We start from the raw sequence: 14021 nt of genomic DNA on the forward strand, positions 1-14021 counted from the left end.
CGAGTAGCTGGGACTACAGGTGCCCGCCACCTCGCCCGGCTAGTTTTTTTGTGTTTTTTAGTAGAGACGGGATTTCACCGGGTTAGCCAGGATGGTCTCGATCTCCTGACCTTGTGATCTGCCCGTCTCGGCCTCCCAAAGTGCTGGGATTACAGGCTTGAGCCACCGCGCCCGGCTGAACACAGACTCTTAAACAGGAGCGTCACCTGGACTCTTGGAAGGAAATTGACACCCCACCAAAATTTCTGGCCCTTCCAGAAAGTGACCTTGCTTTGGTAGACTCCAGGCTGAGGCCGCAGCCTCTCACTGGCCTGTCCTTCCCAGGGGTGGGCCTGGGGACTCGTGTGTTGCTGCAGCCTCCTCTTGCTTGGGCCTCCATGGCAGCTGGGATGCAAAATCCATCTACCCTTTCTCTGCTTCCTTGTTTGAAAGTGAAGCGTGGATACTCAAAACATCAGGAAGCAATCAAGACCTCCCCCCTTCCCTGTTTCAGACTCTATAGAGTGTGAGGAATAAATGGACGTGGGCAGCTCTTGACCCTTCTCCCTGGGTCTGTGATGCTCCCAGACAGCTGGGAACCACTTAGTGAATATTCTTCTGTCCATGGTCCCAGCCACAGAGAGGCAGGTTACAGGACCTGGGAGGGAGAGGCCAGGGCTGTCTCGTAGGCTCTTACTCAACTGGATCTTTTCAGAACTCTTGTAATTACTAAAGGGTGGGGTATTTAAAACAAGATGAAGTTACTATCATTTTCTTAATATAGGAGGCTGGCGCCCACGCTCTGTCAGTTGGGATTAAATATAGAAATGGGGGCATCTCAGCTTGCCGCCCACGGAGCAGACAGCGGCACACGGCCTCCGAGCTGTGAACTGCCGCCTTGGGTTTGCAGGCAGGCCTGACCCAGTCACGATCCAGGCCTTGGGAGAAGAAAATGAAGCCTCTATTTTTAGGCCAGTTGACAGATCAATACTTAAAAAAAAAAAAATGCAAAACAAAAACCTGTAAGCAGTTAAATGTTACATTACTAAAAATATCTTTGGTATCTAACGTGTATACATTAGTGGCCAAGAAAGTCTTGTTTATTTCCACGTAATTCTTGAAACAAATGCAGCTCCAAGGACAGTGGGTTCTACAATTTTGTTGTCATCTTTTAAATTACAGATCTTGGGAGATGAGGACGGCCTGCGGTGGACTGTAATGTGCCAAAATTATTTTCCAACGTTGGCAGCACCCGTTGTGCCTGCAGTGGGGAAAATTGATGAGGCTTTTCAGTAGGAACCTGGAAAGAAGCATCTTGTTGAAAACTCGGGCACTTGATATTTTAAATACAGCAGAAGAAAGTGAAAGGGAGACGGCGACTTCCAGCGCCAGAGGGCGGGTGGCTCCCTCTGGCAAGGCAGGGGCCCAGGTGGGCAGTGGTGGCAGGAAAGGCAGTTGTGAAGCAGACACTGTGTTTTTCTGGGTTGTTTTCTTAAAATTTAGTTTTCTCAATTAACACATTGATTGTAGTGTCTTGTGTGTGCTGTTGTAGACACAGGTACTGTGTGGTAGCAGTCTTTACACGCAGGCTGCGATGGGCACGTGGCTTTCTGATGATCTCACTTCTGCAGGGACCATCCGACCTCATCACTCTCTCTTGGTGGCAGGTAACCAGCAGGCTCAGCACCAGGCCCTACAACAAGATGCCCAGGGCTATGCCTCGCCAATAGGAGGGAGCGGAGGGCTTGTGATTAACAGTGGTTGATTAGAGTCTCAGTTTTTATGAGATCACTTTCCTTCCCTCTAAGTAGCCAGCAGAGTTCAGCTGACACACAGACCATGGTTTTCTATGTTTTTCTCAAGCGCACTGGATCGCCACTAAAAAGTGCGTTTGTGAAAACAGACTGGGGTGGCTGTAGGCTGAGGCACTGGTTTCTCACCAGGTCCGTCTTCTTGGGTGGGTTTTTACTCCCGCCTCTGATCCGGCTGCCTCTGCCTCAACACCTGCAGGGACTGGGAGCCTTCGCTGTTGCAAGGCCAAACGCTTGATTTTTTAATGTTTATTTTTATTATTATACTTTAAGTTCTAGGGTACATGTGCACAATGTGCAGGTTTGTTACATATGTATACATGTGCCATGTTGGTGTGCTGCACCCATGAACTCGTCATTTACATTAGGTATATCTCCTAATGCTATCCCTCCCCTCTACCCCCTCCCCACAATAGGACCTGGTGTGTGATGTTCCCCTTCCTGTGTCCAAGTGTTTTCATTGTTCAATTCCCACCTATGAGTGAGAACATGCGGTATTTGGTTTTCTGTTCTTGCGATAGTTTCCTGAGAATGATGGTGTCCAGCTGCGTCCATGTCCCACAAAGGACACTAACTCATCCTTTTTTATGGCTGCATGGTATTCCATGGTGTATATGTGCCACATTTTCTTCATCCAGTCTGTCAAACGCTTGATTTTTGGACCGTTCTCATCGTTTCCCTGAGAAAGGTTATCCCATGAGTCGTAAAGTTGGCCTTGAGTTGGCCCAGGATCCTACTGTGACTTCTCCGGGAGGGGCAGGTGACCTGAAGTGGACAAAGATCCTTCCAGGTGAGATCCTTAGGGAGTTCAGAGCCCTCCTGCCTGCTCCCCGGGCCAGTGTCCGTGAGGCCAGCCCAGGTCTTGGAAGATCTCCTTGTCTGCCAAAGTCAGGATGCTACACCGTCCTGATTTCCCACTGCTCATGAGTCACTGTTCCTAGTCCTTAGAATAAAACTCCAGGTATAGGGTATAATCTGATAATAGACATACATGGTGGGATTACGACAGTCCCCCTGGCCTGGGCCCTAGAATAGCATTGACTCCATCCACCAGTCTTGGCCTTTTCCATCATTGGTATAAAGTTGTTTCATAGCAGGTCTGCAGCTGATCTAAACTCTGCATGGTTTCCCAGGCCGCTGCATGTGTGCTGGCTGCTGGGGCTGGAGGAGGCTGTCCCCGTAAATGTCACTGCCCAGCTCACACAGCTAGATCATTTTGAATGTGGGCTTGGTTTTCTGGCCGGTCATCAAGCTCACCTGGCTTTGGGGTTTCTGGGACTGGATGAGCTTTTCCCGCCCTCATCTGTGACTAATTCTTGACCCAGATTGTTGTCTGAAGGAGTCCCATACTTTGCGGCTGCGGCAGCTTGCTTGGGCTGATCGTGATCTGTTAGTCAGCCTGCATTCCTTCATTCATTGATTCATTCATTCAGCAACCATTTCCTGAGCACCAGATGCCAGCTCCGTGTTGGGTCAGGGACGCAGGGACAATGAGGCAGGTCCCCACCCAGTGCAGGCGTCCGTGTCACACCACACAGTGTGGTCTGGGGGTGCCGTGTGGAGCCTGCAGGAGCATGGGGCTGGTGAAGTGGGTATTCACGCACCAGGCACTCAATAGCTGCTCACATCTTCCCCTCAGGGTTGGCTGTCACGTGCTTTGGATCCTATGAGGTTTTCAGTAACATGGGGTCCCTTGTGGAGTCTTATACCAACAAGCTAGCCTTTTGGATAAATGGGGCAAACCCCGGTTTGAAGGAGCTGATTACAAGTCCTTCCATTTATTCTCTCATTCTGCTCTCCAGGATGGATGAACAAGGGGTTAATTGTAGGCACTTCCTAAGTTCTGGACATTAATTCCAACACGAACCCTTCCTTTCCCTCCTCCTGCCCCCACAGCTAAACCACCCTGAGTTGATGACACCAGCTGGTGACCAGCACTGGGCACTCTGGGTCTGTGACTTTGAACACTCCTTCCTACAACTATCTTGGGAAGAATTCCACTCCAGGTGCGATGTCACAGGACAGGATGGGGAGGCAGCATGGCATTGCCTCTGGTGGCCCAAGGTCAGGTCCGGGCCCCTCCCACCCCTAGCAGTGTGACTTTGGAAGCGCAACTCTCCATGTGTCTGTTGCCTGGTTTGTAGAATGGAGACAGGGAGGCTCCTGCCTCATTGGGTGCAGTCCGGTGAGACCCTGTGTTGGTCATTCTGTGTTTGTGGAGAGGGGCCGGCCACGTGTCAGGAACGGGTGCTGTCTGGTGAGATTCCATGTTTGTGGAGAGGGGCCAGCCGTGCATCACAGGATCGGGTGGGGTCCGGTGAGATTCTGTGTTTGTGCAGAGGGGAGGGTGCCAGCTGTGTATCATGCACTCAGGCTGCCTCAGTGAACAAAGTTCACGGCTCATGGCACTGACCTTGCAGCCGAGTTCCCCTGTGTGACATGCTGGGCCGCGCCCAGCATGTGTGGCTCGTCGTCATTCCTGTGCTCAGCTGCTGTCACTTCATCACCAGGTTGCCATTTTCTGAATATAAATGGCCAGCATTTCATGGTGAATGCAGCTGGTCCTGGCCCCCATCGGAGGCTGGCAGAGCTTCTGTTGACTGCCCAGAGCAGCATTCGGTATTCAGAGTTGGTCTGTGGGAAATGCCATGGAATTCCATGGCACACCTGTGCTGGCTGTGTGTGTGCATGGGGCCACTAGTCCAGCTGTTGTGGTCACAAGTCAGTTTCTTTATGAGGCAGATCAACCTGGAATAACTCAGTCTGTGGGCTCCAGCTCTGCCACTACCAAGCCCCTTAAACACACGCGCGCGCACACACACACACTCAACACTCGCTGTCTTGCTCTGTGTCTCTCTAGCCACACACACACACACACGCTGTCTCTCCCTCGCTGTCTCTCTCGCTCTGAAAAGCCATGACCTAGTACCTAGTCAGGAGGTGGCCGCGTGGGCCTCTCTGCCCTCTGCATGTGGTGCCTGGTAAGGGGAGGCCGACTGTCCTCTGGATCCCTCCTTTGCCCACCTGAGCCAAGTGTGTGGGTGTTCAGCCAGCACGTGACCTAGTGTTCTGAGTTATTTCATTTTTCTTTCCTTTTCTGTTCAGCCTCCAAACCTCAGATCTGTCCCCAAAGCCCTAAATTAAATTAGTGTTCAGCTCAACAGATGTCCACCAAATCCCCGCGTCCCATGATAGCAGCTGCCGTTACTGAGCAGCCACATGGCCATCTCGTTTGCTCCTCAGTCACCTTGCCTGTGGGCGCCATCACCTCCTCTGCCTGACAGACACAGAGCCCACGGCTCAGGGAGGGCAACCTGCCTGCCCAGGGTCACCCAGCTGGCAGTGGCGGAGTTGATGGGGACTCACTCCCAGCCAGGCTGTGGCAGTGACTCACACGCTCTAGACAGGAACAGAGGGACTCAAGCCCCTCAAGCATGGGTGATGGGGCAGGGGGATTCATACCAGGCCTCATTCCAGACTCTGATCCTGAACCACACTGTGGTGGGGGGCACGCTGACAGGTGGGTGTGGTCAATTCAGAAGCCGAGGCTTCCCCCTCCAAGGAAGCCCTCAATATTAACGCACGGATGATCCTATTCTGTTTTGTGTTTTCACTTCCTTGTTGTCCTGGGCTAGGGACCTGGCCTGACCATCCTCTACCCTGTGAGGCCTGGGCTTGCTGGGCCTTTATGGAGGCCCCTTGCCATGGGGGAGAGACCAGGACAGCCTGGTGGTGGCTTAGCCAAGCTGCACCTTCTATTTCCAATAACAATGTAAAACCACCTTGCAGAACTGTGAGAGCCAAGCCACCTGAAGCCCAGAGGTGCTCTGCCCTGCCTGGCACACGAATTGGCATCTTATTTGCCTGAGGGAGAAAATCTGGTGCCTAGGATTCTTTCCCCAGCCAAACAGCTGTTTTCCCAGTATTTCACCTGCGTTCTTTCTTTAGAATTGGACCTCCGTGTGACTTAGGGCCTCCGTTGTTCATTTGAAAATGGGGATGTTGGCCGGGCGCGGTGGCTCAAGCCTGTAATCCCAGCACTTTGGGAGGCCGAGACGGGTGGATCACGAGGTCAGGAGATCGAGACCATCCTGGCTAACACGGTGAAACCCCATCTCTACTAAAAAAATACAAAAAACTAGCCGGGTGAGGTGGCAGGCGCCTGTACTCCCAGCTACTCGGGAGGCTGAGGCAGGAGAATGGCGTAAACCCGGGAGGCGGAGCTTGCAGTGACCTGGGATCCGGCCACTGCACTCCAGCCTGGGCAACAGAGCGAGACTTCATCTCAAAAAAAAGAAAGAAAATGGGGATGCTGATTGAAAAATGGAGAAATGGAGACGCAACTGGGCGCAGTGGCTTACACCTGTAATCCCAGCACTTTGGGAGACCGAGGCAGGTGGATCACTTGAGGTCAGGAGTTTGAGACCAGCCTGGCCAACATGGTGAAACCCCGTCTCCACTAAAAATACAAAAATTAGCCGGGCATGTCGACAAGCTCCTGTAATCCCAGCTACTCAGGAGGCTGACGCAGGAGAATCGCTTGAACCTGGGAGGCAGAGGTTGCAGTGAGCCGAGTTTGCACCACTGCACTCCAGCCTGGGAGACAGAGAGAGACTCCTTCTCAAAAAGAAAAAGGAAGACGGGGATCCTGATGCCCTCAGCACAGGTTGAGCCGAACAGATGCGCCAGGTCGTTGAAAGGACAGGCGGAAGTGCAGTGAATGAGAATGTGGTCCCTCCTCCCCTCACCTGTCCTACCTCATTTAGTAGCATCTTCTTTTAGCTCTTATGAGAAAAGTCATGCTAATAGAAACATAATGCTTTAATCAGTAACGCCCATGTCTCTGTTTTAGCTTTTTATTTTAGGAATGCTCAGATATACACAAAAAACAGAGTGTAGAGCATCCCAAGCCCCTGGGTATTCGTCTCCCAGCACCAGCGGTGGGCAACACCTGCCCGCTCCTGCCTCACCTCTTTCCCACTGCAGTGTTTTGAAGCAGATCCCAGATATTATATCCGAAAGATAACTTCCTACCTTGAACACCCACAATAGTGCTATCACATCCTCCCAAACACACTTGTAAGTCCTTAGTCTCGTCAAATACCCAATCAGTGTTCACGTCTCCCCAGTTGCTCATCTTTTTCTCCAGTCGGTAGAGTCCGATGCCCACAGATGCGTGCCTCTCATTAGGTGGATGTGTTTCTTGAAGAATGGGGTCCCCGTGGGGGGCACTAGGCAGGAGCTGAGCAGCAGGGGGCCCTGGCTGGCCTCTGCCCGGGGCCCCCACTAATTCTGCTCTTTCCAGCTTCACCTGCTGGATGCTGTGGGCGTTTGATTCCCACCCTAAATGTGACTCTGTACAAGCCTGGTTTTCACTTGTGGGATGGAGTCTGGTTTTCTGCCTCTGTCTGGATTTTTTAGGAATCATTCTATGTCCTTGGCTGAGTGCAGTGGCTCATGCCTATAATCCCAACACTTTGGGAGGCCCAGGTAGGCAGATAACCCGAGGTCAGGAGTTTGAGACCAGCCTGGACAACATGGCAAAAGCCCGTCCCTACTAAAAATACAAAAATTAGCTGGGCGTGGTGGTACACATCTGTAATCCCAGCTACTACGGAGGTGGAGGAAGGAGAATAGCTTGAACCTGGGAGGTGGAGGTTGCAGTGAGCTGAGATTTTGCCACTGTACTCCAATCTTGGTGACAGAGTGAGACTCTGTGTCAAAAAAAAAAAAAAAAAAAAAAAAAAATCATTCTGTGTCCTAGGGTGAATGTACCTAACTTTCTAAAATTTCTAATAGGTATTAAGTTGGTTAATATCACTTTGCTGCTTTTGTAAGTCAAATATGGTTGACTATTGGCAATTTCATGTGGTTCAGTCTAAGAAAAGGTAGAATTTAAGTTTTTAAGTGAAATAAGAGCCAGGAGCGGTGACCTACTTTACTCCTGTAATCCCCACACTTTGGGAGGGTGAAGCAGGAGGATCACTTTAGCACAGGAGTTTGAGACCAGCCTGGGCAATATAGCAAGACCCCATCTCTGCCAGAAAATAAAAAATAAATTAAAAAGTTATGGCTGGGCGTGGTGGCTCACGCCTGTAATCCCAGAATTTTGGGAGGCCGAAGTGGGTGGATCATGAGGTCAGAAGTTTAAGACCAGTCTGGACAACATGGTGAAACCCCGTCTCTACTAAAAATATAAAAAATTGGCTGGACATAGTGGCAAGTGCCTGTAGTCCCAGCTACTTGGGAGGCTGAGGCACGAGAATGGCTTGAACCTGAGAGGCAAATGCTGCGGTGAGCCGACATCACGCCAGTGCACTTCAGCCTGGGGGACAGTGCAAGACTCCATCTCAAAAAAAAAAAGCTAAAAATTGAAATAATTTAATATATGTGTTGTACCAGGGATGAGAACTAGGGGTGGGGGACCAGCATGTGCACAGTACTGGTTCATCAAACAAGAGAGACTGAGTAAAATCAGACATCTGTAGCCCAAGTATTCTCCAGTATGCTTTCAGTGAGTCTTTGTTTGATATAACAGCTGTACTGAGGATGATCCACATACCACACATTTCATCTATTTAAAGTGTTCTGGCCTGGCTCAGTAGCATGCCTGTAATCTCAGCACTTTGGGAGGTGAGGTGGGCAAACTGCTTCAGTCCAGGACTTTGTGGCCAGCCTGGGCAACATAGCGAGACCCCATCTACAAAAATATTAGCCAGTGTGGTAACATGTGCCTATCATCCCAGCTACTTGGGAGGCTGAAGTAGGAGGATCACCTGAGCCTGGGGAGATTGAGGCTGCAGTGAGCTGAGATTGCATCACTGTACTCCAGCCTGGGTGACAAAGTGAAACTCTGTCTCAGAAATAAAGTGTACAAGTTATTGATTTTTTTTTTTTTGTATATTCACAGAGTTGTGCAACCACTGTTGCCATCAATTTGAGAATGTTATCATTACTCCTAAAAAGAGACCCTGTACACATTAGTGGTCATTCCCATATCCTGCTAATCCCTTATCCCTAGGGAACCCCTAATCTGCCCTCTGTCCCCATGGACTTGCCTATTCGGGGCTTTTCCTGTCAATGGCAGCATAGAGTATGTGGTCTTTGGGGTCTGGCTCCTTTTGCTTTGCACAGCATTTTCAAGCTTCATTCCTAATGCAGCATTTATTGTTCCATTGTATGGACGGGCCACATTTTGTTTCTCCATTCATCATGCGTGGGCCTTTGAGTTGTTTCTACCTTTTGGCTGTTATGCGTACATACTGCTGTGAAAGCTCTGCATAAGTTTCTGTTGAGCACGTATTTCTTCTGGGTATCTACCTGGGAGTGGAATTGCTAGGTCATACAGTCCCTCTGTGTTTAGCCTCTTGTGAACCTTCAAACTGTTTGCAAAGCACCTGCACCTCTGGCTCCCACTGGCAGTGGAGGAGGGTTCTGATTTCCCCCACATCCTCGCCAGCACATGTTGTTCTGTGACTTTAGGATTGCATCCATCCCAGTTGATATTGTAACAAAACTTGCCCAGCAGGGTGAGATATCTGCAGAAGACAGGAAAAGGGCTGTTTTGTTAGTGGCTTGGCATATCAGCCATGGTCGTTTTTTTTAAAAGCTCCTGAGGAAACCCCGTGTAGTGCGTGAGCCACAGCACGTGCAGCCGAGCACCCTGCACCCCTGCTGGCTTCGGCCCTTGCTGGTGGCTAGTGGGAGGGGAGGGCTTGATTTGTAACTTGTTTCCAGGATGTGAAATAGTCTCCCCTGCCTCCGTGTCTCATCTGCCGCATGCCCCTTTCTCCGCAGGCGTGACCATGAAGCTCATGGACGAGGTTGCTGGGATCGTGGCTGCACGCCACTGCAAGACCAACATTGTCACAGCTTCTGTGGACGCCATTAATTTTCATGACAAGATCAGAAAAGGTAACCACTCTTCTGACAAAGACGAGGGAGGCAGTGGCCTTCAACTGCTTGGGTCCCTGCACCAGTTTGTTTTCTGTTCACACCCAGGGTCCCATGGGCCATGGCATGTGCCCATCTGCCACAGGGAGCAGGAAGCGGAGGTTTCTTGCTTTGTCCTTGCTGTTTGTCGACTTGAGGTTTCAATCTGGTAAAATCCTTGACTCAGATATGATGGGGCCGTTATCCTCCTAAAGACCTGCCTAAACTCACTCTCTGAAAACGCTCCACAGACAGAGCTCTGGGAAGGTCCTGTGCCTATAGCTGCCATGACCCTGGACACCAAACCTCACGGCAGCACATTTCATTTTGGGAGCGGAATTAATGATTCGTGATTTAGGCAGTGGCAGGGTCAATACAGAAAAGCCCACAGGAGCCCCTCCTCAGCCAGCCCTGCCCACGCCACCCAGGGCAGCACTGGCATTGGGTGGTTTTTCCCCATGACAAAAATCCAACCCCAGCCACCTGGCCCCTGCTGGAAAACGGTGCCTGCTGTCCCTGGGGTGCATGTGCCAGCTTGAGAGGCCAGAGGCCTCTGCAGTTTGTATGAGCAGAGATCACCATGCTTGTCTTACATGACTGTTCTCTGTAGAAGTAAAGTGAAGTGCACCCGACACGTAGTGATTTCTGTCAGTGTCACGTCTGCCGAGATGAGGCCGTGCACACCCCCTGCAGCAGCGCTGCCTCGCAGGCTAAGGGTGGTGTCAGCATTGTCAGGGCCTGGTGCTGATTCTGAGGACACCTCCTCATTGAAGCAGCTGGTTAGAGGAGCTGTTGGCTGAGACCAGCCCCGTGTCGTGGGAAGCGACAGAGCGGAAGAAGTGCAAGCTTGGCTCTCCTTGCCACAGCTCCTGCCCACCAGACCCTGAGTAGGGGCAGACTCCAGGCCCTGGGCAGGCCAGCCTTGGTGCTCTCTCCGGCAGCTACTACCACAGAACACGCCTGGCAACGGGAGACCCAGGACTGGGGCAGAAGCACCTGAGATTGGAACGGTAGAGGGCTGCCTCCCTCCTTGGAATTACTGAGAGCAGGGTAGGCTCGCACATGCTGGATTTTGGATGCTTTGGGGTAAGGAGAAGGAAAGTCTCTGGCATTGCTTTCTTCCACTTTGCAGAATCCCTTTTTTCCCCCCACAACACGGTCTCATTCTGTCACCCAGGCTGGAGTGCAGTGGTGTAATCTGCTCACTGTAGCTTGAACTCCCGTGCTCAAGTGATCCTCCCACCTCAGCCTCTCAGGTAGCCGGGACTACAGGCCAGCTCCACCATAACTGACTAGTTTTTGTATTTTGTATTTTTTGTAACAACAGCAGCTCACTCAAAATATTTTCTTAACTGATAGATGTTTGCCACAAACATAGACCACAATGTCATTTTAGAATCTACCCAAAACAAGTGGGTCCCGTATGTTTTAGCTTGTCCCCCACAGGCCTGCGCGGTGCGTGGCAGTGCCTGACGCTGTGGGATAATCCGTGGCATCGTATTCCGTGCTGTCTTTTCTAGGACTCATGCCTGGGTAAATCACGATTAGGGTGACCTTGTGAAATACAGATGCACAGCCCATAGTGGGAAACATGCACATTCCGTAGGACTCGCCGTGCTCAGTTGTCCCTGAGTGTCCTTGGAGAACTGTCAGGAAAGAAATAGACTTTCCGGCCGGGTGCGGTGGCTCACACCTGTAATCCCAGCACTTTGGGAGGCTAAGACGGGCAGATCACAAGGTCAGGAGATCGAGACCATCCTGGCTAACATGGTGAAACCCCGTCTCTACTAAAAATACAAAAATTAGCCGGGTGCGGTGGCGGGCGCCTGTAGTCCCAGCTACACGATAGGCTGAGGCCGGAGAATGGCATGAACCCGGGAGGCAGAGCTTGCAGTGAGTGGAGCTCGCGTCACTGTATTCCAGTCTGGGCGACAGAGCAAGACAATGTCTCAAAAGAAAAAAAAAAAAAAGAAATAGACATTCCAAGATGGTCACTCTGTTTCCTAAATGTCAGCCCCAGTCATCAGATGTTCTCTGCACAAAGCCCAGCAAAGCACCCAAAGAATGAAAAGGCAAACTTTGTTAGAAATGTGGAAGCCGTTCAAGGGGGATCCTCCCATCCAAAGCCCCCGGCTTGGCCAGGCGCAGTGGCTCACACCTGTACTCAGCACTTTCAGAGGCCAAAGTGGGTGGATCATTTGATCCCAGGAGTTCGAGACCAGCCTAGCCAACATGGTGAAACCCCATCTCTACTAAAAACACAAAAATTAGCCAGGCGTGGTGGCGGGCGCCTGTAAACCCAGCTACTTGGGAGGATGAAGCATGAGAGTCGCTTGAACCTGGGAGGTGGAGGTTGCAGTGAGCCGAGATTACACCACTGCACTCCAGCCTGGGCAACAGAGCAAGACTCTGTCGCAAAAAAAAAAAAAAAAAAGGTCCCCACCCTCAACTCCTTGTACAACCAGAATTAACTTTTAAGGGAGAGTGCTAGGGGGTGTGTCGTGGTTCTTGGTCAATAGGAATCATTAATTTTAAGGGAAAACCAGGGACTGCAGTCCGGGTCGAATGCTTTTAACAGGAATTAACTTAGCAACCTAGAAGACATCTGGGGCAGCTCGGACGAGGAGCCGCTTTGACAAAGACTTTCCACAAAGCTTACAGGAGGGGACCTTCATTTTCAGAAGCCAGAATTCCTGGCAGGACATTCACTTACATTGGCTTCCTTCACACAGTGAGGATGCAGGGCAGGCTGGGTGGGCTCGCCTGATTCCCGCTGTCCTGAGCGACACCCAGGACCTGACAGTGGGCCACCCAGGCCCCCACCTTGTTTTGGCTTTGGCCAGGGCCTCCTGGGTAAAGCACTGGGCCCTTACTGGTAACAGAAAGACTGTTGTTTTCTTAGATGACATCTTGTTTTGTGTATAGAGGAATTTGGACCAAACTGAAATAGCAGCCATGGAGTCCGGCTTGTTTCTGTGCCAGCGTCCTCCAGGGCCCACTGGATGCTGTCACATCCGGGGGCCGCTGAGTGCTGTCACACTCGTGTGTTGTTTTCCAGAGGATTGTCGCACCTGCCAGGTCATTTGCAGGAGGCGAGGGCTGTGCTGGCGGAGTGGGGCCTGGGCTGTCAGAGCAGGGTATCGTGCTTGCTCCAGAATGCTGCACCTTAGATGCAGGAGCTTAGATGCGGGAGCTCGCTGCCTCCCACGCTTGCCCCTCCGTAGGGACACAGAGGCTGTGGGGAGAGGCACGGCCGCCGCTGGCTCTGGGTTCTGGGTGGAACTGGGCGGGTGTGTGAGAAACCGCAGGGGGCTGGCGGTGTGGCAGTGTGTAAGTGTGACTTTCTCACGGACTCTGCTGGGGCCGCTGTACACCCTCGAGCCCCACACCTGCCTCTCACTTCGACCATACCATGAAGGAGGCCTTGAGGGCCAGACCCTGCTGCCCTGTCGGGCGGGGGCACACATTATTGTGGACTGTCCAAGTCAGTGTCAGGAGTCCAGGGAGCTGCTGGCAGGCACAGAAACCTCACCTCAGGTTGCACGTGGTGCCTGGCAGAGCTGTGTACTGTAGAGAATGGGCGTTGCTTTCTCGTGGGCTCAGAACAATAGACGTCTGTTCGCCCCCAGTTCTAGAGGCCAGAATTCTGAAATCAAGGTGTCAGCAGGGCCAAGGTCCCTCTGAAGTCTTCAGGGAAGGATCCGTCCCCGCCTCTTCCAGCTTCCGGGAGCAGCAGCTGTTCCTTGACGTTGCTTGGCTTGTGGCTGCGTCGCTCTGGTCACTCTGGTCCGTCTCTGTGGCTTGTGGCTGCGTCGCTCTGGTCACTCTGGTCGCTCTGGTCACTCTGGTCACTCTGGTCCGTCTCTGTGGCCACAAGGCCTCCTCCTCTGTGTGTTTCTCCTCTTCTGTCTCTTCTAAGGACACTTGTCATAGGATTTAGGACACACCTGGAGAATCTCGGGTGATCTCATCTCAAGACTTTTTGCTTAATTATACCTGCTAAGGTATAATTAAGCAAAGGTGTGATGGCTCACGCCTGTAATCCCAGCACTTTGGGAGGCCGAGACGGGCGGATCACGAGGTCAGGAGATCGAGACCATCCTGGCTAATACGGTGAAACCCTGTCTGTACTAAAAAATACAAAAAGTTAGCCGGGCGAGGTGGCGGCGCCTGTAGTCCCAGCTACTCGGGAGGCTGAGGCAGGAGAATGGTGTGAACCCGGGAAGTGGAGCTTGTGGTGAGCCGAGATCGGGCCACTGCACTCCAGCCTGGGTGACAGAGCGAGGCTCCATCCTAAAA

At 51.7% G+C, this 14021-nt stretch overlaps 1 protein-coding gene across 3 annotated transcripts in view; it reads left to right on the top strand.

Annotated features, from left to right (window-relative positions):
- The window catches only part of ACOT7 (acyl-CoA thioesterase 7), a 140292-nt gene that overhangs the window by 97791 nt on the left and 28480 nt on the right, over nt 1-14021 (top strand). For all 3 annotated transcript variants that reach the window (XM_017856075.1, XM_017856076.1, XM_017856077.1), the window contains exon 7: nt 9588-9704. In XM_017856075.1, the coding sequence (XP_017711564.1) occupies nt 9588-9704 (117 nt within the window). The remainder of the gene's footprint in view (nt 1-9587; nt 9705-14021) is intronic.

The sequence above is a fragment of the Rhinopithecus bieti genome, unplaced genomic scaffold, assembly GCF_001698545.2.
Source record: "Rhinopithecus bieti isolate Rb0 unplaced genomic scaffold, ASM169854v2 scaffold_40368, whole genome shotgun sequence".
Lineage (NCBI taxonomy): Eukaryota > Metazoa > Chordata > Mammalia > Primates > Cercopithecidae > Rhinopithecus > Rhinopithecus bieti.